Source organism: Triticum dicoccoides, chromosome 6B, assembly GCF_002162155.2.
Source record: "Triticum dicoccoides isolate Atlit2015 ecotype Zavitan chromosome 6B, WEW_v2.0, whole genome shotgun sequence".
Lineage (NCBI taxonomy): Eukaryota > Viridiplantae > Streptophyta > Magnoliopsida > Poales > Poaceae > Triticum > Triticum dicoccoides.
In genome coordinates this window covers 663,117,899-663,141,696 of record NC_041391.1, presented here as the reverse complement: position 1 = coordinate 663,141,696, position 23,798 = coordinate 663,117,899, and the positions used below count along the sequence as shown (strand labels likewise).

Sequence of the window (23,798 nt, the reverse complement as noted above, 5' to 3'; positions counted from 1 at the left end):
TTCCTTGAAGGACAAGCCCACGCAAGGGCCCCCTTCTTCCTTCTTTCTCCTCCTTTCTTCCTCTAAACAAGATCTGCCCCATCAATGGCGTCTTGAAGAACAAAGCTGATGCAGGAACACCTCCTTCCTCCTCCTAGCTCCAAAAATCAGATCTGGAGAGAAAAAAAATGAGACCTACCTCCCCCAAAAAATGTTAGCACCACCTCCACCCGACTCCTCTCTCTTCCCTACTCAACCACCCCAGCCCTTCCATCCTTGAACTGAAGGAAATATGCCCTAGAGGCAATAATAAAGTTATTATTTATTTCCTTATATCATGATAAATGTTTATTATTCATGCTAGAATTGTATTAACCGGAAACATAATACATGTGTGAATACATAGACAAACAGAGTGTCACTAGTATGCCTCTACTTGACTAGCTCGTTAATCGAAGATGGTTATGTTTTCTAACCATAGACATGAGTTGTCATTTGATTAACGGGATCACATCATTAGGAGAATGATGTGATTGACTTGACCCATTCCGTTAGCATAGCACCCGATCGTTTAGTATATTGCTATTGCTTTCTTCATGACTTATACATGTTCCTATGACTATGAGATTATGCAACTCCCGTTTACCGGAGGAACACTTTGTGTGCTACCAAACGTCACAACGTAACTGGGTGATTATAAAGGTGCTCTACAAGTGTCTCCAAAGGTACTTGTTGGGTTGGCGTATTTCGAGATTAGGATTTGTCACTCCGATTGTCGGAGAGGTATCTCTGGGCCCTCTCGGTAATGCACATCATTTAAGCGTTGCAAGCATTCAAACTAATGAGTTAAGTTGGGAGATGATGTATTACGGAATGAGTAAAGAGACTTGCCGGTAACGAGATTGAACTAGGTATTGAGATACCAACGATCGAATCTCGGGCAAGTAACATACCGATGACAAAGGGAACAACGTATGTTGTTATGCGGTCTGACCGATAAAGATCTTCGTAGAATATGTGGGAGCCAATATGAGCATCCAGGTTCCGCTATTGGGTATTGACCGAAGACATGTCTCGGTCATGTCTACATAGTTCTCGGACACGTAGGGTCCACACGCTTAACGTTACGATGACAGTTATATTATGAGTTTATATATTTTGATGTATCGAAGGTTGTTCGGAGTCCCGGATGTGATCATGGACATGACGAGGAGTCTCGAAATGGTCGAGACATGAATATTGATATATTGGAAGCCTATGTTTGGATATCGGAAGTGTTCCGGGTGAAATCGGGATTTTACCAAAGTACCGGAAGGTTACCGGAACCCCCCGGGAGGTTAATGGGCCTTAGTGGGCCTTTTACGGAGAAGAGGAGAGGCGGCCAGGGCTGGGCCGCGTGCCCCTCCCCCCTAGTCCGAATAGGACAGGGAGAAGGGGGCGGCGCCCCCCCTTCCTTCCTCTCTCCCTCCTCTTTCCCCCTCCCAAGTCCTAATCCAACTAGGAAAGGGGGGAGTCCTACTCCCGGTGGGAGTAGGACTCCTCCCGGCGCGCCTCTCCCCTTGGCCGGCCGCACCCCCCCTTGCTCCTTTATATACGGGAGCAGGGGGCACCCCATAGACACAACAATTGATCATTTGATCTTTTAGCCGTGTGTGGTGCCCCCCTCAACCATAGCCCACCTCGATAATACTGTAGCGGTGCTTAGGTGAAGCCCTGCGTTGGTAGAACATCATCATCGTCACCACACCGTCGTGCTGACGGAACTCTCCCTCGACACTCGGCTGGATCGGAGTTCGAGGGACGTCATCGAGTTGAACGTGTGCTAGAACTCGGAGGTGCCGTAGTTTTGGTGCTTGACCAGTCGGGCCATGAAGACGTACGACTACATCAACCGTGTTGTTCTAACGCTTCCGCTTTTGGTCTACGAGGGTACAGGGACAACACTCTCCCCTCTCGTTGCTATGCATCACCATCATCTTGCGTGTGCGTAGGAAAATTTTGAAATTACTACGTTCCCCAACAGTGGCATCCGAGCCTGGTTTTATGCGTAGATGTCATATGCACGAGTAGAACACAAGTGAGTTGTGGTCGATATAAGTGATACTGCTTACCAGCATGTCATACTTTGGTTCAGCGGTATTGTGAGATGAAGCGGCCCGGACCGACATTACGCGTACGCTTACGCGAGACTGGTTTCACCGCCACGAGCACTAGTTGCTTAAAGGTGACCGGCTGGTGTCTATCTCTCTCACTTTAGTTGAACCGAGTGTGGCTACGCCCGGTCCTTGCGAAGGTTAAAACAGCACCAACTTGGCAAACTATCGTTGTGGTTTTGATGCGTAGGTAAGAACGGTTCTTGCCCAGCCTGTAGCAGCCACATAAAATTTGCAACAACAAAGTAGAGGACGTCTAACTTGTTTTTGCAGGGCATGCTGTGATGTGATATGGTCAAGACATGATGCTAAATTTTATTGTATGAGATGATCATGTTTTGTAATCGAGTTATCAGCAACTGGCAGGAGCCATATGGTTGTCGCTTTATTGTATGCAATGCAATCGCCCTGTAATGCTTTACTTTATCACTAAGCGGTAGTGATAGTCGTAGAAGCATAAGATTGGCGAGACGACAATGATGCTACGATGGAGATCAAGGTGTCGCACCGGTGACGATGGTGATCATGATGGTGCTTCGAAGATGGAGATCACAAGCACAAGATGATGATGGCCATATCATATCACTTATATTAATTGCATGTGATGTTTATCTTTTTGCATCTTATCTTGCTTTGATTGAAGGTAGCATTATAAGATGATCTCTCACTAAATTTCAAGATAAAAGTGTTCTCCCTGAGTATGCACCGTTGCCAAAGTTCGTCGTGCCCAGACACCACGTGATGATCGGGTGTGATAAGCTCTACGTCCATCTACAACGGGTGCAAGCCGGTTTTGCACACACAGAATACTCAGGTTAAACTTGATGAGCCTAGCATATGCAGATATGGCCTCAGAACACTGAGACCGAAAGGTCGAGCGTGAATCATATAGTAGATATGATTAACATAAAGATGTTCACCATTGAAAGCTACTCCATTTCACGTGATGATCGGTTATGGTTTAGTTGATTTGGATCACGTGATCACTTAGAGGATTAGAGGGATGTCTATCTAAGTGGGAGTTCTTTAGTAATATGATTAATTGAACTTAAATTTATCATGAGCTTAGTACCTCATAGTATATTGCTTGTCTATGTTGATTGTAGATAGATGGCCCGTGTTGTTGTTCCTTTGAATTTTAATGCGTTCCTTGAGAAAGCAAAGTTGAAAGATGATGGTAGCAATTACACAGACTGGGTCCGTAACTTGAGGATTATCCTCATTGCTGCATAGAAGAATTATGTCCTGGAAGCACCGCTGGGTGCCAGACCTGCTGCAGGAGCAACACCAGATGTTGTGAACGTCTGGCAGAGCAAAGCTGATGACTACTCGATAGTTCAGTGTGCAATGCTTTACGGCTCAGAGCCGGGACTTCAACGATGTTTTTGAACATCATGGAGCATATGAGATGTTCTAGGAGTTGAAGTTAATATTTCAAGCAAATGCCCGGATTGAGAGATATGAAGTCTCCAATAAGTTCTACAGCTGCAAGATGGAGGAGAATAGTTCTGTCAGTGAGCATATACTCAAAATGTCTGGGTATAATAATCACTTGATTCAACTGGGAGTTAAACTTCCGGATGATAGCGTCATTGACAGAATTCTTCAATCACTGCCACCAAGCTACAAGAGCTTCGTTATGAACTATAACATGCAAGGGATGGATAAGACAATTCCCGAGCTCTTCGCAATGCTAAAGGCCGCGGAGGTAGAAATCAAGAAGGAGCATCAAGTGTTGATGGTCAACAAGACCACTAGTTTCAAGAAAAAGGGCAAAGGGAAGAAGAAGGGGAACTTCAAGAAGAACAACAAGCAAGTTGCTGCTCAGGAGAAGAAACCCAAGTCTGGACCTAAGCATGAAACTGAGTGCTTCTATTGCAAGCAGACTGGTCACTGGAAGCGGAACTGCCCCAAGTATTTGGAGTATAAGAAGGATGGCAAGATGAACAAAGGTATATGTGATATACATGTTACTGATGTGTACCTTACTAGAGCTCGCAGTAGCACCTGGGTATTTGATACTGGTTCTGTTGCTAATATTTGCAACTCGAAACAGGGACTACGGATTAAGCGAACACTGGCAAAGGGCGAGGTGACGATGCGCATGGGAAATGGTTCCAAAGTCGATGTGATCGCAGTCGGCACGCTACCTCTACATCTACCTTCGGGATTAGAATTAGACCTAAATAATTGTTATTTGGTGCCAACGTTGAGCATGAACATTATATCTGGATCTTGTTTAATGCGAGATGGTTATTCATTTAAATTCGAGAATAATGGTTGTTCTATTTATATGAGTAATATCTTTTATGGTCATGCACCCTTGAAGAGTGGTCTATTTTTGATGAATCTCGATAGTAGTGATACACATATTCATAATGTTGAAGCCAAAAGATGCAAAGTTGATAATGATAGTGCAACTTATTTGTGGCACTGCCGTTTAGGTCATATTGGTGTAAAGCGCATGAAGAAACTCCATACTGATGGACTTTTGGAACCACTTGATTATGAATCACTTGGTACTTGCAAACCGTGCATCATGGGCAAGATGACTAAAACGTCGTTCTCCGGAACTATGGAGAGAGCAACAGATTTGTTGGAAATCGTACATACAGATGTATGTGGTCCGATGAATGTTGAGGCTCGTGGATGATATCGTTATTTTCTCACCTTCGCAGATGATTTAAGCAGATATGGGTATATCTACTTAATGAAACATAAGTCTGAAACATTTGAAAAGTTCAAAGAATTTCAGAGTGAAGTTGAAAATCATCGTAACAAGAAAATAAAGTTTCTACGATCTGATCGTGGAGGAGAATATTTGAGCTACGAGTTTGGTCTACATTTGAAACAACACAGAATAGTTTCGCAACTCACGCCACCCGGAACACCACAGCGTAATGGTGTGTCCGAACGTCGTAATCGTACTTTACTAGATATGGTGTGATCTATGATGTCTCTTATTGATTTACCGCTATCGTTTTAGGGTTATGCTTTAGAGACAGACGCATTCACATTAAATATGGCACCATCGAAATCCGTTGAGACAATGCCTTATGAACTATGGTTTGGCAAGAAACCAAAGTTGCCATTTCTTAAAGTTTGGGGCTGGGATGCTTATGTGAAAAAGCTTCAACCTGATAAGCTCGAACCCAAGTCGGAGAAATGTGTCTTCATAGGATACCCAAAGGAGAATGTTGGGTACACCTTCTATCATAGATCCGAAGGCAAGACATTCATTGCTAAAAATGGATCCTTTCTAGAGAAGGAATTTCTCTCGAAAAAAGTGAGTGGGAGGAAAGTAGAACTTGATGAGGTAACTGTACCTACTCCCTTATTGGAAGTAGTTCATCACAGAAACCGGTTCCTGTGACATCTACACCAATTAGTGAGGAAGTTAATGATGATGATCGTGGAACTTCAGATCAAGTTGTTACTGAACCTCGTAGGTCAAACAGAATAAGATCCGCACCAGAGTGGTACGGTAGTCCTGTTCTGGAGGTCATGCTACGGGATCATGATAAACCTACGAACTATGAAGAAGCGATGGTGAGCCCAGATTCCGCAAAATGGCTTGAGGCCATGAAATATGAGATGGGATCCATGTATGAGAACAAAGTATGGACTTTGGTTGATTTGCCTGATGATCGGCAAGCAATTGAGAATAAATGGATCTTCAAGAAGAAGACTGACGCTGGCGGTAATGTTACTGTCTACAAAGCTTGACTTGTTGCGAAAGGTTTTTGACAAGTTCAAGGGATTGACTATGATGAGACCTTCTCACCCATAGCGATGCTTAAGTCTGTCTGAATCATGTTAGCAATTGTCGCATTTTATGATTATGAAATTTGGCAAATGGATGTCAAAACTGCATTCCTGAATGGATTTCTGGAAGAAGAGTTGTATATGATGCAACCGGAAGGTTTTGTCGATCCAAAGGGAGCTAACAAAGTGTGCAAGCTCCAGTGATCCATTTATGGACTGGTGCAAGCCTCTCGGAGTCAGAATAAACGCTTTGATAGTGTGATCAAAGCCTTTGGTTTTATACAGACTTTTGGAGAAGCATATATTTACAAGAAAGTGAGTGGGAGCTCTGTAGCATTTCTGATATTATATGTGGATGACATATTACTGATTGGAAATGATATAGAATTTCTGGATAGCATAAAGGGATACTTGAATAAGAGTTTTTCAATGAAAGACCTCGGTGAAGCTGCTTACATATTGGGTATTAAGATCTATAGAGATAGATCGAGACGCTTAATTGGACTTTAACAAAGCACATACCTTGACAAAGTTTTGAAGAAGTTCAAAATGGATCAAGCAAAGAAAGGGTTCTTGCCTGTGTTACAAGGTGTGAAGTTGAGTAAGACTCAATGCCCAACCACTGCAGAAGATAGAGAGAAAATGAAAGATGTTCCCTATGCTTCAGCCATAGGCTCTATCATGTATGCAATGCTGTGTACCAGACCTGATGTGTGCCTTGCTATAAGTCTAGCAGGGAGGTACCAAAGTAATCCAGGAGTGGATCACTGGACAGCGGTCAAGAACATCCTGAAGTACCTGAAAAGGACTAAGGATATGTTTCTCATTTATGGAGGTGACAAAGAACTCATTGTAAATGGTTACGTTGATGCAAGCTTTGACACTGATCCGGACGATTCTAAATCGCAAACCGGATACGTGTTTACATTGAACGGTGGAGTTGTCGGTTGGTGCAGTTCTAAACAAAGCGTCGTGGCGGGATCTACATGTAAAGCGGAGTACATAGCTGTTTCGGAAGCAGCAAATGAAGGAGTCTGGATGAAGGAGTTCATATCCGATCTAGGTGTCATACCTAGTGCATCAGGTCCAATGAAAATCTTTTGTGACAATACTGGAGCAATTGCCTTAGCGAAGGAATCCAGATTTCACAAGAGAACCGAGCACATCAAGAGACGCTTCAATTCCATTCGGGATCTAGTCCAGGTGAGAGACATAGAAATTTGCAAGATACATACGAATCTAAATGTTGCAGACCCGTTGACTAAGCCTCTTCGACGAGCAAAACATGATCAACACCAAGGCTCCATGGGTGTTAGGATCATTACTGTGTAATCTAGATTATTGACTCTAGTGCAAGTGGGAGACTGAAGGAAATATGCCCTAGAGGCAATAATAAAGTTATTATTTATTTCCTTATATCATGATAAATGTTTATTATTCATGCTAGACTTGTATTAACCGGAAACATAATACATGTGTCAATACATAGACAAACAGAGTGTCACTTGTATGCCTCTACTTGACTAGCTCGTTAATCGAAGATGGTTATGTTTTCTAACCATAGACATGAGTTGTCATTTGATTAACGGGATCACATCATTAGGAGAATGATGTGATTGACTTGACCCATTCCGTTAGCATAGCACCCGGTCGTTTAGTATATTGCTATTGCTTTCTTCATGACTTATACATATTCCTATGACTATGAGATTATGCAACTCCCGTTTACCGGAGGAACACTTTGTGTGCTACCAAACGTCACAACATAACTGGGTGATTATAAAGGTGCTCTACAGGTGTCTCCAAAGGTACTTGTTGGGTTGGCATATTTCGAGATTAGGATTTGTCACTCCGATTGTCGGAGAGGTATCTCTGGGCCCTCTCGGTAATGCACATCACTTAAGCCTTGCAAGCATTGCAACTAATGAGTTAAGTTGCGAGATGATGTATTACGGAACGAGTAAAGAGACTTGCCGGTAACGAGATTGAACTAGGTATTGAGATACCGATGATCGAATCTCGGGCAAGTAACATACCGATGACAAAGGGAACAACGTATGTTGTTATGCGGTCTGACCGATAAAGATCTTCATAGAATATGTGGGAGCCAATATGAGCATCCGGGTTCCACTATTGGTTATTGACCAGAGACGTGTCTCGGTCATGTCTACATAGTTCTCGAACCCGTAAGGTCCGCACGCTTAACATTACGATGACAGTTATATTATGAGTTTATATGTTTTGATGTACCGAAGGTTTTTCGGAGTCCCGGGTGTGATCACGGACATGACGAGGAGTCTCGAAATGGTCGAGACATGAAGATTGATATATTGGAAGCCTATGTTTGGATATCGGAAGTGTTCCGGATGAAATCGGGATTTTACCGGAGTACGGAAGGTTACCGGAACCCCCCGGGAGGTTAATGGGCCTTAGTGGGCCTTTTACGGAGAAGAAGAGAGGCAGGGCTGGGCCGCGCCCCCCTCCCCCTAGTCCGAATAGGACAAGGAGAAGGGGGCGGCGCCCCCCCTTCCTTCCTCTCTCCCTCCTCTTTCCCCCTCCCAAGTCCTAGTCCAACTAGGAAAGGGGGGAGTCCTACTCCCGGTGGGAGTAGGACTCCTCCCGGCGCACCTCTCCCCTTGGCCGGCCGCACCCCCCCTTGCTCGTTTATATAAGGGGGCAGGGGGGCACCCCAGAGACACAACAATTGATCGTTTGATCTTTTAGCCATGTGTTGTGCCCCCCTCCACCATAGTCCACCTCGATAATACTGTAGCGGTGCTTAGGCGAAGCCCTGCGTCGGTAGAATATCATCATCATCACCACGTCATCGTGCTGACGGAACTCTCCCTCGACACTCGGCTGGATCGGAGTTCGAGGGACGTCATCGAGCTGAACGTGTGCTAGAAGTCGGAGGTGTCGTAGTTTCGGTGCTTGATCGGTTGGGCCGTGAAGACGTACGACTACATCAACCGCGTTGTTCTAACGCTTCCGCTTTCGGTCTATGAGGGTACATGGACAACACTCTCCCCTCTCGTTGCTATGCATCACCATGATCTTGCGTGTGCGTAGGAAAATTTTGAAATTACTACGTTCCCCAACATGAACATCAACTAGTCTAGTTTTTAGTTCGTTTCTTTTGATCTGGTGAAAAAGCAACTTGTAGACCGCTTTGAGCCAACCCTATGTATGGCATGCATCTTGAGCAACTGTTATGATACAAGAAAGCAACACCAGTACAAAAAGAGGGCAACTCTAGTGCGAAACAAAATGCAGGACCATTGCACAGTTTTGCAAGTGCATTGCAACACCAAAACGTAATTTCTCTATATTGTATGCATTGAAACCTGCTTGGCTTTCTTTCCTATCCTAGTATAAGGTGCTTGGGGTTCATGAGCGACCCTGACCAGGAAACAAACCTGACAACTCGAACAGTTAATTGAGGCAACTATGTTTATTTTTGAAGCAACTCTGGTAAGAAAATGATGTGCAAGCGTAGTTGTTCAAAAATTCTAGAGATGCCTCTACCAGATGTAAGAACATGGCAACTCTAGTACTAAAACACATGCAACTTCCCTGTGCATTAAAGCATGTACTATCAAGAACATAAAACTCATGTTAGAAGCAAGGGGTAGAAAAGTCTATTAACTTGCATGTGTTAACACATAACTTTTGCCATATCAGTATGGTTCTCGCTAAAAAGACGCAAACGACAAATGCACAAAAACAAAGGACACGTCATAAACATATTCGAACAATCCCACACTAAGATACTTTGCTACATTCCATATGGTCTCACTAAAAAAATAAAAAAGACATAAACTACACCAAATGATAGGCCTCCTGCTCCTGGTAAGCTCTCCGTCAGATATGCACGTTGTTTCCCATCATCAAAAGTTGTAATCTGCTGCTGAAAAAAGGCACAAATGAATCAACGCATGTGATGTAAAACAAATCTTTGCTGCTATATATGTGTGTCATACTGGTAGAAACATAAAACATATAAGAAAAAAAAAGAAGAAATAAGAAACTTTTGAGAAAAAAGAAGATAGAAATTGCCTCTGTTTAACTAGGAAAGGCACTTTTGGAGGTGAGAGGGGTTTGGGGGTAGCTAGCTACATTAACTGGAGTAGAGAGTGTGTGATGGAGGAAAGGTGGAAGGGAGGGAGAGTGGCTAAATTAATTATGGGGTCCCTAAGGAGTAAGTTTGAGGGGAGTGTGGCTAGATTAAAAAGTTGTGCGAGGTGGAGGGAGAAAGAGAGGGAGCTTTTTTTCCCAAGGTAATACGTGTCACATTTATATCATAAGGATCATAGTACAAGTCACGTACACAACGACCTTACTACACTAAAAAGGTAGCAGAACGCTAGCCTTTGTAGAAAGAAACATCATCCAAGAAAAAGAATACAATCAAGACCGAAGGATCCAGTGAACTTGACACCAATGCCCATCACCTGCCTCTCGCGCCACCACAGCAGCCACCAAAGGAAAAAAATGATGGATCGCCTCCTCACCCAAACTCGACGTGGCTCCATCGCTAATATACAACTACGTGGACGTCCAAGGTGACTCAACAAAGGTGAAACCATTACTGTTGAACGAATCAGACCGGGGCAACACCCCGGACACGCCATTGAGCTCCAGATCTGGCACCCCCGCACCACTAAGACGTCGGAGGAGGATACAATACCTGTCATCCACGAACCACGAATGCAACACACGATTCACCATATAGAGGGAGCTTGGAGGGGGAGAAGAAGTAAGGAAGAAGAGATGAGCAAACCCAATATACAGTGGACACATTGGCGTACGTACAAGTGGCGGGCAGGAATCTGAGCCCATCATTGTTAACTTAATTACGTATGATGGGCAGGAATCTAAGCCCATCATTGTTTAATTTAAGTACCAATGGCGGGCAGGAATCTGAGCCTGTCATTGTTAACTTAAGTACTAGTGGCGGGCAAACAAATCAACCAGCTGCTAGTATTTTCAACCATTTTAGCCGTGGGCGAACCTTACCTATGGCGGCTGCACATACATGCCCGTCACACTGGTAACTCAATTACGAGTGGTGGACGAGGAGGCACACCCGTCACTTGTATGTCTGCCCCAAGCTAATCTGGGCCCTTATACAAGTATTGGGAAGGAAATGTTTCACATATAAGTAGTTCTACAGTAGTGAGAGTTGACAGTCAGGTAATAAAGGCCTTGCACATTTCTATCTCTTATGATATAGTAAGTTTTTGTTCAATTTATGACCTAATTAATGAGTGAGGCATTTTGACTTCCAGACTCAGATGAGCCCAAGAGTGACTAAAAAATCGTTTAAAAAATTTCAATTTTTTGGTGGAGAAAGATGACCAAGTGCATGATGTCCGTGCCAAATTTCACAGCATTTGGATGTCTGAGTAGCTCCCAGCAAAAAAGATAAATTTGGGGTTTGTGAAAAAGTTTACTGTTTGTGCACTGTTTGGACCCGATTTTTTTTGCTCAGAGCTACTCAGATGTCTAGATGCTTTAAAATTTGGCATGCACCTCATGCACCCAGTCATCTTTGTCCACAAAAAAATTCAGAATTTTTCAAACTTTTCTAGTATTATTTATGAATTTACTGTTCATCGTGTGTAGATGAGCCGGGCTCAGAATTGGATAGTTGCTAATTAATGGCCAACATAAAGTAAATACATTTTTATATTTATTATCCCCTTCTGCTTATCTTCTTGGTGTGTGTTAATTAATACGTCTACCAAGAGGAAATGTGTGATATCCTTATGTAGCAAGTTTTAATTAGACATTAATCGATTGCTTTAAATAGCTTGTTATCTATTCGTGTGGATTTGCCTTTATATAACATATGTTATTTGCAAGTAAGTATGCAATTAATGTATTTGGCCTATAAAAAGCGCAAGGTGTTAACTCATACCTATTATGCTCGTCATTCAAACAGAACCACCTCACTGATCAAACATGGATGTCAAATTAGCAACGATTATGTTCTTTGTGCTCCTCGGATGCCACGTGTTTTCCGTGCATACATATACTCCCTCCGTTCCTAAATGTAAGTCTTTTTAGACATTTCAAATGGACTACAACATATGGATGCATGTAGACATATGTTAGAATGTAGATTCACACATTTTGCTCCGTATGTAGTCACTCGTTGGAATCTCTAAAAAGACTTATATTTGGGAACGGAGGGAGTACATCTATCCTAGTAGTATATCACATAGACCAATATCTTGAGTTCTTGACGATCTCATCAAACACATGAGTTATGATGATGATTCATTCATTTAACTAAATGCCCATTAATGTCTTTCTTCATATATATCAGGTGGTCGCCAGATAGATGGCGGGATTGGAGTTGGAGCTAAGGCTTACCATGGTCCTCCGATAGTGTTGTGTGTGAAGAATACATGTGCCCATCACACATGTTGGTGTTGTGCAACACAGTGGCCCGGTGAACACTGCTATGACAGTCTAGATGATTGCGACAAAGTATGCCCGCATGCGCGTACACCATCATTACCGATGAATGAACATACCAAGTTTTAGTTCAGCCTGGCATCTAATGACGAGATGATTAAAATATCAATGATGAAAACCATTCAACGGGTGGGAACTAAAAAAATCACATATTTGATCTTATGTATTTAGAGTTTGAATGAATTGCACCTTCTTCATGATGTATGGATCTATCATTTTATTGACCGGGACACACAATTTTTTACTAATTTTCTAACAAAAGCGAGGAATCCGTAAATACAAGGATTCAATGAATTCCTTGATAATGGTCATGCGCATCGATTGATTCACATCCCATGTGTTTGCCCTCCTTTTTGAGAAGAAAAATGAATTCCTCCATCAAACAGTTTGTTTATGTTAATCCTGACTAATACTTACACCAATAATATAGGGAGCGTGATACTGAAATTATACTATGAGAAGGTGCTTCTGTCTACCAGTTTCTTCTAGTTTTGTAATCAACACTTATATATAGTTCCATATAGGTTAGTGCTATTTGCCTCCTATAATTAGAAAAACAATTTCGAGACGGCGAACGAGCGCAGCTGCACGGTTCAGAATTCAGGTTCTTCTTTTGACAGCATTGTGAAACTTCTGTTTACGTGCTTGCTCCTTTTATAAACGTGAGTCAGTTTGAGGCAGCACAAAATAAACTTGGCAATTACTTTGGGTCGCATATGGTTGCTCGGTAACAATAGTAACGACGTTAAACTTCGGCACGAAAAGATTAATCGGACCCGGACCCGGTCTCCTTATCCGGTCCAACCCAACCCAACCCAACCCCACCGGCCCGGCGGCCACCCGAAGAATAACAAATCCGCGACCGAATCCACCTCCTCCTTTCCTCTCCTCTCCTCTCCTTCGCCGTCCCCTCCCCAGCACGCGTTCCCCCACAAATTCCCCAAATCGAACCCCAGAGGCGTCGCGCGAGCTCCATCGCCGCCCCCTTCCGATCGATTCGATTCGGTTCGGCCCCCGACCGATCGCCGCCGGAGAAGAGGATCGCCGCCGCCATGTGGGCCGCGTCGTGCCTGGCGTCCTGCTGCGCCGCGTGCGCCTGCGAGGCGTGCCGCACCGCCGTCGGCAGCATCGGCCGCCGCTCCGCGCGGATCGCCTACTGCGGCCTCTTCGCGCTCTCCCTCCTCGCCTCCTGGGTGCTCCGCGAGGTCGCCGCGCCGCTCCTCCAGTCCATCCCATGTACGCCCCCTCGCCCTACCCTAACCTAACCCCCTTCCTCGCCCCGCGCTCGATCTGACTGCTTCCGGTCGTTCTCCGTTGCAGGGATCAACCACTTCCACAAGACGCCGGACCGCGAGTGGTTCGAGACGGACGCCGTGCTCAGGGTCAGCCTCGGCAACTTCCTCTTCTTCACCATCCTCGCCGCCATCATGGCCGGCATCAAGGACCAGAAGGACCCTCGCGACAAGGTGCACCACGGCGGGTGGATGGCCAAGATCTTCTGCTGGGTCGTCATCGTCTTCCTCATGTTCTTCGTCCCCAACGGGGTTGTCAGCTTCTACGGTGAGAAAACCCTTTCCCCACCACGCACGCAGCTGGTTGCAGTATACTCCGCCGCCTGATATCTGCCGCACATGGTGAACATAATCGTGGAGATACTAGGATGTGTAACATTTGGTTGAATGAAACCACCAATCGCCTAAATGAACGACAAGGCTTACACTTAAAAATAATAAAATCATAGGAGATATTGGTTGCCCCTTCCCTCAAAACTCCCGGAAACGTTTCTTCAGGGGGTGACTGTTTTGTTTTGCACTTCTGATTCTACCATGCACTGGAAAATGAAAGGATGAAAGGAAAAGTTTGTATGGGCACTGCTTGAACCAAACAATAATATCAGATGGGGATCACTGAATCAAAAGAACAGATGGTAAACTAATATGCAAAACAAATGTGGGACGTCAATTCTGTGTTATGAAGATATATACTAGGATCCTGATAATGATGGCATCAAGAAGAGAAGGTTGACCCTGATAATGATGCACTGGAAAATGAAAGGATGAAAGGAAAAGTTTGTATGGGCACTGCTTGAACCAAACAATAATATCAGATGGCATCAAGAAGAGAAGGTTAAACAATTGTGAATACACGGATATAGAAATTAGTCAAAATGTGATTGAGCTGTTGGCTAGACATTCTATTGCATTAGAAAGGTGTAAAGAAATGTTGGTGCTGTCAGTCGTGGTTATCGTTCTATGGAGTCTGCGTTGCAAGGCTGTTCTTACTAATATTTTCTGTCTCCCTTGACTTAACTAAATGTGAGCTGATTAGATTTGGATTAAAATTTGCTCCTGCTATCATAGACATCAACTGTTGCTGTCTATCTTTGCTTATTTGCTTGTTTAATAAAACCTGAGTAGGAATTTGGGATTGTACTGGAGGATTTATTTAATATTTTTTGAAAAACTGATACCCTTTTGCTGTCTTATGGTTTAATCTAGCTGTTCGTTTCTATACTGTTTCTTTAGGCAATATAGAACTCATAAACAATCGTCAATACTCTTGCCAATTGAAACTGTCAATACGTTTTGGACTAGTATTGTGCTATTTGCTTTACTGGAAACTGCGTTGTCATCATTATAAAAGTTTATTTTACTGAAGGTGATGCTTATTGTAGTTATATATTTCTGCAGAATCGATTTCCAAGTTTGGATCTGGACTGTTCCTTCTCGTTCAGGTTGTTCTTCTTTTGGACTTCGTGCATGGATGGAATGAGAACTGGGTTGCTAAAGATGAACAGTTCTGGTGGGTACCTTTCTTCGTCCTTCAGTTAGCTGTGTTTCCATTGGTTTAAGGATGCATCTTAGTTCTTTTCAAAATATATTTTTACTTACGCTTCATCAATGTAGGTACATGGCTCTGTTGGTTGTCTCGGTTGTTTGTTATATTGGCTCATTCGCTTTCTCGGGTCTACTCTTTCACTGGTTCACTCCATCGGGACAGGACTGCGGACTCAATATGTTCTTCATTGTCTCCACACTGATTCTTGTTTTTGTATTCGCTATTGTTGCGCTGCACCCAAAGGTATTCTTATTTTCACATTCTCCTACAACTTAGCTTTTCTTAGGGTCATGTTTGGTTGATCCATAATGTTTTTGCTCACTGCTATGCCATGAAAATCACATGATTGTGTTTGTGCATTATGGTAGTTGCTATGTAGATCTGCTCCTTAGATTTCTTTTAGGACTTATAGCTTCTAGTTGGGACACAAGCAATCGATGCTATTTGTCTATTATACATGTGCTGTGATAATTTTTTGGTTTATAAGGAGGACTAATTCGGGGTTTATGGTTTGGGCAGGTCAATGGAAGCTTGTTGCCTGCATCAGTAATAGGCCTTTACTGCACATACCTGTGCTACAGTGGACTCTCCAGTGAGCCAAGGGACTATGAGTGCAACGGGCTTCACAATCACTCGAAAGCTATGTCAACTGGTAGCCTTACGTTGGGATTATGTACCACCATCCTTTCTGTGGTTTACTCTGCTGTTCGTGCTGGCTCTTCTGCAACTGTGCTCTCAGCACCAGACTCACCACGCGCTGGTTGGATTTCCTTCTCTGGCCACTGAACCAATTAATCATGTAGTATGTGTTGCTACTTGCTAAACTCGCCAACGTTTTCTTCAGGTGCCGACAAGCCACTGCTCCCCTTCAGCAAGGCCGATGAGGAGGAAACCAAGGACGTGCCCAAGCCGGTGACATACTCCTACTCGTTCTTCCACCTCATCTTCTCCCTGGCAAGCATGTACTCGGCGATGCTCCTCACTGGCTGGTCGACCTCGGTCGGTGAGAGTGGAAAGCTTGTTGATGTCGGGTGGCCGTCTGTCTGGGTCAGGATTGCGACCCAGTGGGCAACGGCAGGTCTGTTCATCTGGTCCCTCGTCGCTCCCCTCCTGTTCCCAGACAGGGAGTTCTAGATCGACCTGGTTACCTGCTAGTGCATCATCCGTTTGGAGCCACCTACGTATCGTATCGAACGTGTTTCGGCTGTGATGGCTAAGCTGACTATCTGTATCTGGTCTGTAATATTGTGTGAGCAAACCCATGGCAAGGAGCTGGTGTTTGTGTGACGTTGTCGAGTGTGGTCTGCATAACGTGTGACCTAAGGCATTGTTGCCAGTATTTCAAGATACGGTCTTGGTTGTATATATATTGAAGTCGATCTATCTCTGTTTCATTGGTGTGTCCCGTAAATGCTAATGAATGAAATGCATCCGCTGTATGTTACTTTCATGAATTTGGTACTCTGAACAGACTCGCGCTATTTCTTTGATTGCATAGCTATTTTTTTTAACATATACGTACATTACGTGGAAGAAAGTGTTTATTGAGAAGTTAAAAATTCAGTCTCGGCTTATGAACTTGTCTTGCAATGCAACTTCTGATGGCAAAATGATTTATATAGATATATAAACAAGGGTAAAAACAGAGAAGTGTTTCTAGCTGACTAGATTAAAATGCGCTGACAGTATGATTCCCGGCCTCTAATTATGCATATTTACAATCTTCTGTGTGTCCTAATGAAGTTGGTTGTGATCAAAGAAACCACGGAGCCACACGCATACGACGCCGCGGCGAGCACGGCGGCGGCGCCCAGCAAGACGGCCTTCCACTGCCTCGTCGCCGCCAAGACTGCCGCGGCGGCAGCCACCGCAGCGAGCACGACGAAGGCCTTCTTCAGGGCGGTGTACCTGTTGACACTGTCCCTGCACCCCTTGCAGTGCACGACGTGCCGGAAGTACCTGTTGGTCGGGTTGGGCGCGTGCTGCGTGCCGAAGCCGCCCTTGGCCGGGAACGACGCGGAGATGCCCGCGGCGGCCCCCGCCGGCGCCTGCTCCACGACTGCCGGCACGGGCGGCGGCGAGATGGTGCTGTGGCCGAAGTAGTATGGCATGCCGTGGCCGGCCCTGTCCATCCACCGCCGGTACTCGGCCACCCAGGTGTCCGAGGAGCGGAGGTTGAGGTAGAGCTCCTTGGTGGGCACCTTCTCCCGGAGCAGCACCTCGTTCTGCGACGACAGGAACCCCATGTCCTGCTCGAACACCTTGCACGCGTTCTGGTGGAAGTACCATTTCGGCAGCACCCTCAGCAGCGGCGACCTCGCCGTCGACCCGAACCGGACGAGCAGCATCGACTTCCCCTGCCCCGCCGGCCGGCACAGGAACTGCGCCGAGAAGCACTGTTCCTTGCCGTCCTTGTCCACGAACTCGAGCGTGTTGGTGAGCACGCAGGGCGCCTCGAAGCGGAGCAGGTTGCGGAGGTGCGGCGCGCGCTCCCGCCACCAGTGGCCGGCGAAGCCCCGGGCGGTGCGCTCGGCGACCTCGAAGGCCAGCGGCTGCGCGTCCTCCCGCTTGGCCGTCCAGTCGGTGCGGTCGTGCGAGATGGGCACGTGCGCAGGGTCCATGAGGTTCTCCAGCAGGATGGAGTGGTCGTAGGGGAGCTCGTGCACCGTGGACAGGTCCGTGAACCCCGGCCGCGCGTACGGCTCGAACCACGGCAGCTTCTTCGCGTCCGGCGGGGTCGCCGGCGACATCCACACCCACACCACCCCCTGCGAGTCCCGCACCTCGTAGTTGCGCGCGCACGCGTTCCGCGGGATCTTGGCGCCCTCAGGCAGCTGCACGCACATCGTCAGTTGGCACCATCATCACATACATGAATCAAGCATTGAATTTTCTCATGCGTTTGCGCTGATCCAAGAATGAAATTGATTCAAACCTGTGGGATCTTGACGCACTTGCCCTGGCCGTCGAACTGCCAGCCATGGTAGAGGCACTCCAGCTTGCCGTCGACGAGCTGCCCTTCTGACAGCTTGGCTAACCTGCAGACCGATCGGCCATGTTTGGATCATGTGAGTCAGTCAGTTAGAGCATACAGGCAGATTGATGATGATGGCTGGCATGGCAGGCGCAGCGCAGGTGATGGATACCTGTGCGGGCATCGGTCCTCGTGGCAGCGGAGCACGCCGTCGGCGTCGCGGTAGAGCACGAGCTGGCGGTCGAAGACGGTGAGCGGGAGCGCCGCGTCGTCGGGCACCTCCTTGGACAGGTACAGCGGGTACCACTCCTCCCGCCAGTCGTACCTCCCGGCCGCCTCGCTCCCCTCCCCCTCCTTGGGGAGCAGCACGCCGTCCTCCTGCGCGCCGGCCTCCTCCACCGCCGCCGCCCAGCACCTCCCGACGGCCCGGCGCCTACCCCTCCCAACACCGACCCCCTGCCACCGCACGCCACGCGCTGGGCTCGTCGCCGCGGACGAGATCTTGAGCGCGGCGGAGGAGACCGCGAGGAGGAGGGAGGGGCGTGGCAGCGCGGTGGTGGGAGGCGGAGGAGGCGTCATGTCTGGTCTGGTCTGTGGTGGTGGTGGTGGTTTGGTTGGCGCACAGAGCTCGCCCGCTCGACGCCCCGGATAAAAAAACTGTAGAGGCCTCGTGGGTTTGCATGCAGGCACACGACTCTTTGCTTCCCGCTACGTTACACGTACGTGAGACTCCCGAGAGCTTCTGGCGAGTTACCTGTGTCCAAACTGGCGAGTGAGTTTCACACGCATCCGGGACGAATTTGACATTATGCGACAAGTTCAAAATTATTCCACGGACAGAGTACGTGAATGACCAAACAAAGAGCGACCTATCAGGAAGTGACCATAACATTTACGGCCAAATCAGCACTCTATTGAGATAAACGTCCATGTTTGAGGTGCCTTGTACTCTTGGTGAATACATTTATAATAGATATGGTCTTTTTTGAGAGAAAAAGTAATACAATACATCCTTGCGCCTGAATATGGTATTCTTTTCCTCTTGGATTTGCTAATTCTTAATTGTTTGAATTAGTTAAATTTTGATTAACATTACACTCGTCAGTTGTGTGGATATTCTTTCGGATTTTTTTCATTACCCACATTTTATCATTTCATAGTGCACCTTTTACGCTGTTTTTAATACATTTTGTGTTCCAGTTTTGCTCTTTTCCACTCAAGTACAGCCGCTGGCACCCAACTACATTTGCATATCCTTATCGGCCGGGCGCAACTACAATTGCATATCTCGGTCAGCCCCGCAACTATAGTTACACATATCTCATTAGTCCCACACCTACAGTTGCACGTCCCTTGTTGGACATGCGTGAAAGAAGAAAAAGAAGTAGAAAACGCAACAAAGAAAAAAAAAGAAAAAGCAAAACATCATATATTGATGCCAGTTGGGGTGAAATTTAGCTAAACCAATCAACTGAGATCTAGCCACACCCATATGCTTTTCATCCTAAATTTAGCTAAACCAATCGCCATCTAAGGGAGACAAGGGTGCGGAAGAAGGTGGGTTGAGGCGGGGGAGGCGACCGAGAATTGCATTGATGACATTCTAGGGTTTGGGACAGGATGGCCAAAGGCTCATGATATGGCTTTTCGGTCCAAAGGCCCAACCAAGAATCTTAATGAAAATATAGACATTTTTTTAGGGGAATGAAATATAGACATATTAATATACTCCAACAATTACTAAATTATGTTTCAAACATAAAAGGTTGGGAGTTTTTAAGCTCGGCCCAACCTAGAATTTTAATGAAAATATAGACATATTATTGTATTCCAACAGTAACTAAATAATGTTTTAAATACAAAAGCGATGGGCATTTTTAAGCACGGCCTAACGAATTCTCTTGTCTAAAATAAAGTAGAGGCACTACCATCCCTCCTGTTCACATAACTTTTTGCTAAACAAAATAAAAAAATTCAAAAAAAATTCCAACTTTGTGCTTTGACTTTTTTGTAAGGCGAATTTGTGATATGATATGTATGTCGTGACAACAAATATAAATTATAAGTGGACTGCTCGCGAGGTCAAACACTCCTTCATGAACAGCAAAATGAAAAATGGTAAATAAATTAGAAAGTTCTGATTTGTTTTGGCAACAAACAATGAAGGCCCGCTTGGAATCGGTATAGATTGTACGACCGGATTAAGTTTAGATGCGTATAATACCGGCCACAGCGTGACTTCTGACTGGAAAAAAAATGACGCCTAGAGGTGCGTATCATTTTACGGGGGTATTCAGGGGCCAAACGATAATCCAAGCGGAACCTGAAGAGTTGTCTACATCCATACCAATTTCCGTGAGAAAACATTCCTAAATGTTTTGGGCAGAAAAATGCTCAAAAAAGACTTTCTTAAAGAATTTTGGAGCATTAATTTTTTGGGTTAATTAGATAAATGTCACTCTAATTCTGTCGATTCAGAAAATTACCACTGCAATTTACAATCTCCGAAAAATGCCACTTCAACGCACTAAGTAAAACATATGGGAGAGGCATTTTTCGGAGTTTTAAAATTGCAGTGGCATTTTTCTGAATCGCCAGAATTGTAGTGGCATTTATCTAATTAACTTTTTTGGGTTAATAATTAACTCTAATGTTTTTTCCATAGCATAGGAATACTTTTTCTTCATGAAAATTTGCATGTATATAGATAATTTGTCAATGTTTATTGCCAAAAAACCAGATTTGTTTTATATTTTACTACTCTCGCAGTCCCAAAATAAGTGTCTTGAGCTTAGTACAAATTTATACTAGAGCTAGTATAAAGCTGAGACACTTATTTTGAGACGGAGGGAGTAGTTTTTAAATTGTAATGTTCATCACGGATGCATTTGAGCTCACGAGCACAAGAACACTTTGTCTGCATCTGCAGTGCCGGCCCAGCCAGAGCCAGCCCCAGATGAACGAACACCACGGGTCCATGCAGAGCCAGGCCCATCCCCTCATCATCGCTCCATCACGACGAAGTCCAGGCTTTCCCTTTAATCACTCCGTAACAGTGCTCCCGCATCGATCACCCAAGAACTGTTCCAGCGTGTACAGCGGCGCTCACTTCTCTGTAGCAGAAGAGACACGATCGCATCTGTCCATCATCCGATGTCCATCTGTCACTGCTGCATCTAGTATGAACTACTCCTCTGTCCAATAATTTTTTTTTGAAGCTTCCTCTGTCCTATAATAGATGACCATTTTTAACACTAACCTAGCGTAAAAAACGTTTTTATATTATGAAAGGAGAAAGTGCGTATGATCCATTACATCTGTGGCTAGTCTCTTGCGGCCAAATTAATTGGCGTCGCCGTCCATGTTAGTCGATCCATCGGCATCAACGCCGCCTGCCTCGGTTTTCTATCTGCGCTCCTCGCGTCGCCGGCAGGGCTCAGCCGGAAGGAAGCGGAGACAAGTGTGGCTCCGGCGGCTCTTTCTTTCTGGCGTGCGAGCCACTGTTTCCTTGGACGGCAACGCGCCCAGGCGCCGTGGCGACCAGTATGACTCGCGGGAGTCGTGGCCACAGGATCGGGCGGGTCTGCGTCCGTGGTCCGGGCGGCACGGTGGCCTCGGCACAAGCCTTCCGACGAGAGACCAACGTCGCACTCGCGCGCACAAATTTGACGACTCCTCTGTAGGTTTTACACATGCTGTTCAAGAATTTCTCGGGCGTCGGAAACGGGAGGTTCTTAAGAAACCGTCGAGCGTACGCGGTGAAATTCCGTAACGTGTGTGTTGGTCGTGACCAGACGTACGGGCGCGCGCGAGGCAGGGTGAACAGCGCGGTACGCGCGTTAAAATACATTGGGAAAGGACGACGTACGGGTTCTCCGTGGCCGCTCGGCGACGCGGCCAGGCTACTGCGGTGGCAGGCAGCAGGCTACAGTGGTAGGTGTAGCCCGTCGCACGCAAGTAAAATCACACGGCAACTCGCGGGTGTGTACATGCGTGATCATGATAAAAGGGACAAAGGGACAAACGGACAACTCGCGGGAGGCCAACTCCACCGCGCGACCACATCTTGTCCGGACCCGTCCGTTTGGGGTAAAAGGGACAAACAAGTCGGCCCAGCGCGCGACGGTCTGAACCCATCCTGTCCGTTTTGTGTCCGGGCCAACCCATTTCGAGCGCAAACTTGCGCCGGATTTGGGTCGCAACGGATAACAAACAGACGTGTGTCTCGTCCGCGTTGGGGCCGCGTGGCAGACGGCCACCTACCTTGTTGTGGTGGCCGCACGGCAGATGCCAAGGAATGGCTAAAGAGAGGAGGAGGCTCGAGGGCACTGGTGGGCTCCAGAGGCGGGGTTGGCATGAGCGGGCGCGGGACACCGGACATACCCAGGTTTGGGGCTCTTCGGAGAGATACTACCCTTAGTCCTGCGAGTGTAGTTTGATGTTCGATAGTACAGTGTTGCTCTTGGAGCTGTATGGGAGAGGAAGGGAGCTGACCAAGGCTTAGGCTGCCCCTTCTCTCTGGGGTGGCTGTTTTGGTGGCAAGTTGCTTATTTGTTCCTGTTCTCTACATATATCACATACCACATGCCCCTGTATGCGTGGGCTTCTGGGGGCTTTATAGACCAACCCCCAGGGTTACAATGGTAATATTTCAAGTTGGTGGGTTCGAGTTGTCGACGTCCGGGAACCCGGGCTGGGCCCCGCCGGGGGCTTGTGGTTCGCCGGGTTCCCCTAGGTGCGGGCCCCGCATGCCTAGGGGGACCGTGCGCCGTCTTGTCGATCGTCAGGGTAAGGCCGAGTTGAGTCGTGTACAGTGATGCCCCGTCAGGTCGCCGCTTGCTGCTGTCAGCGGCGAGGGCGGGAGCACTGTTGCCACGCCAGTCCTGGTCAGCGGGTAGGTGAGGGGCACTGTTGCCACGCTCCGGCTGACCATAGGCATTGGTGGAGGCACTGTTGTCTTGGTCATCGGTGATTGAAGTCTCGTCCCATCATACGGCCTGGATGGGACGGGAGCTGACCCGTGGCTGGATTGCGGTGCACGCCAGGGGTGGGGTCGGCTTGTTGGGGAAGCCTTGCTTGCGTCGGGTTGCACTACAAAAAAAAGACACATCCGTGACATTTTGGGCGAACGAATTTTTTTCTGTCATACATATGACACTTCTATGATGATAATTGTGACAAAACCCGATATCGTCATAGATGTGGTGGGCTCCTACTTCTATGACAAAAAATCATGACAGAAAATGGGCTTTTCGTCCTGGGCGGGCCGGAGACGCAGCTACATGACATTCTTTGGGTCGTCCATGACGGAAAAAACCGTGGTAGAAGCGAGGGGGAGGAAAATTTCGGGGAGTTGCCGGTTAAGGTGGGAGGTCGGGGTTGGAGCGATGCGCGTTTCTATCGTACGTATACGCGTGTGTGCGAGGCGTTGGCTCTAACTGAAGCCGAGCGAGGTGTTGGGCTCTAACTGAACCCGAGCGATTGCACTGCAGGCTACGCGTTACTGAACCCGAGCGATCGACCGATGACTGTTAACTAAACCCGATGGAGCGATTCCTTCGCTATTGCTGCTAACTGAAGCCGATCGATGCTGCCTCTGAGATGAA

General features: G+C 46.5%; 2 protein-coding genes across 2 annotated transcripts; one reads left to right on the top strand and one right to left on the bottom strand.

Moving 5' to 3' along the window:
- Window positions 1-13,265: 13,265 nt before the first annotated feature.
- LOC119323287 (probable serine incorporator) lies at window positions 13,266-16,620 on the top strand. The gene is made up of 6 exons (XM_037596893.1): window positions 13,266-13,616; window positions 13,701-13,940; window positions 15,071-15,182; window positions 15,287-15,461; window positions 15,738-15,978; window positions 16,063-16,620. Exons 1-6 carry the CDS (start codon window positions 13,433-13,435, stop codon window positions 16,350-16,352), a joined length of 1,242 nt encoding a protein of 413 aa, XP_037452790.1. The 5' UTR covers window positions 13,266-13,432; the 3' UTR covers window positions 16,353-16,620.
- A 194-nt stretch (window positions 16,621-16,814) lies between these two features.
- LOC119323286 (protein TIC 55, chloroplastic-like) lies at window positions 16,815-18,845 on the bottom strand. The gene is made up of 3 exons (XM_037596892.1): window positions 18,365-18,845; window positions 18,154-18,256; window positions 16,815-18,052 (listed from the first exon to the last, which is right to left on the bottom strand). The coding sequence occupies exons 1-3, from the start codon at window positions 18,769-18,771 to the stop codon at window positions 16,934-16,936; spliced, it is 1,629 nt and encodes a 542-aa protein (XP_037452789.1). The 5' UTR covers window positions 18,772-18,845; the 3' UTR covers window positions 16,815-16,933.
- Between the last annotated feature and the right edge of the window lie 4,953 nt (window positions 18,846-23,798).

What these genes read in the sequence shown, in the direction of transcription:
- LOC119323286 (XM_037596892.1), bottom strand. Translation starts at nt 18,771, where the DNA reads ATGACGCCTCCTCCGCCTCCCACCACCGCGCTGCCACGCCCCTCCCTC. An exon ending in GAGGACCGATGCCCGCACAG is followed by an intron (nt 18,257 to 18,364) that starts GTATCCATCACC and finishes ATCGGTCTGCAG; the next exon opens with GTTAGCCAAGCTGTCAGAAG. An exon ending in AGTGCGTCAAGATCCCACAG is followed by an intron (nt 18,053 to 18,153) that starts GTTTGAATCAAT and finishes ATGTGCGTGCAG; the next exon opens with CTGCCTGAGGGCGCCAAGAT.
- LOC119323287 (XM_037596893.1), top strand. Translation starts at nt 13,433, where the DNA reads ATGTGGGCCGCGTCGTGCCTGGCGTCCTGCTGCGCCGCGTGCGCCTGC. An exon ending in TTGTTGCGCTGCACCCAAAG is followed by an intron (nt 15,462 to 15,737) that starts GTATTCTTATTT and finishes TGGTTTGGGCAG; the next exon opens with GTCAATGGAAGCTTGTTGCC. An exon ending in ACCAGACTCACCACGCGCTG is followed by an intron (nt 15,979 to 16,062) that starts GTTGGATTTCCT and finishes CGTTTTCTTCAG; the next exon opens with GTGCCGACAAGCCACTGCTC.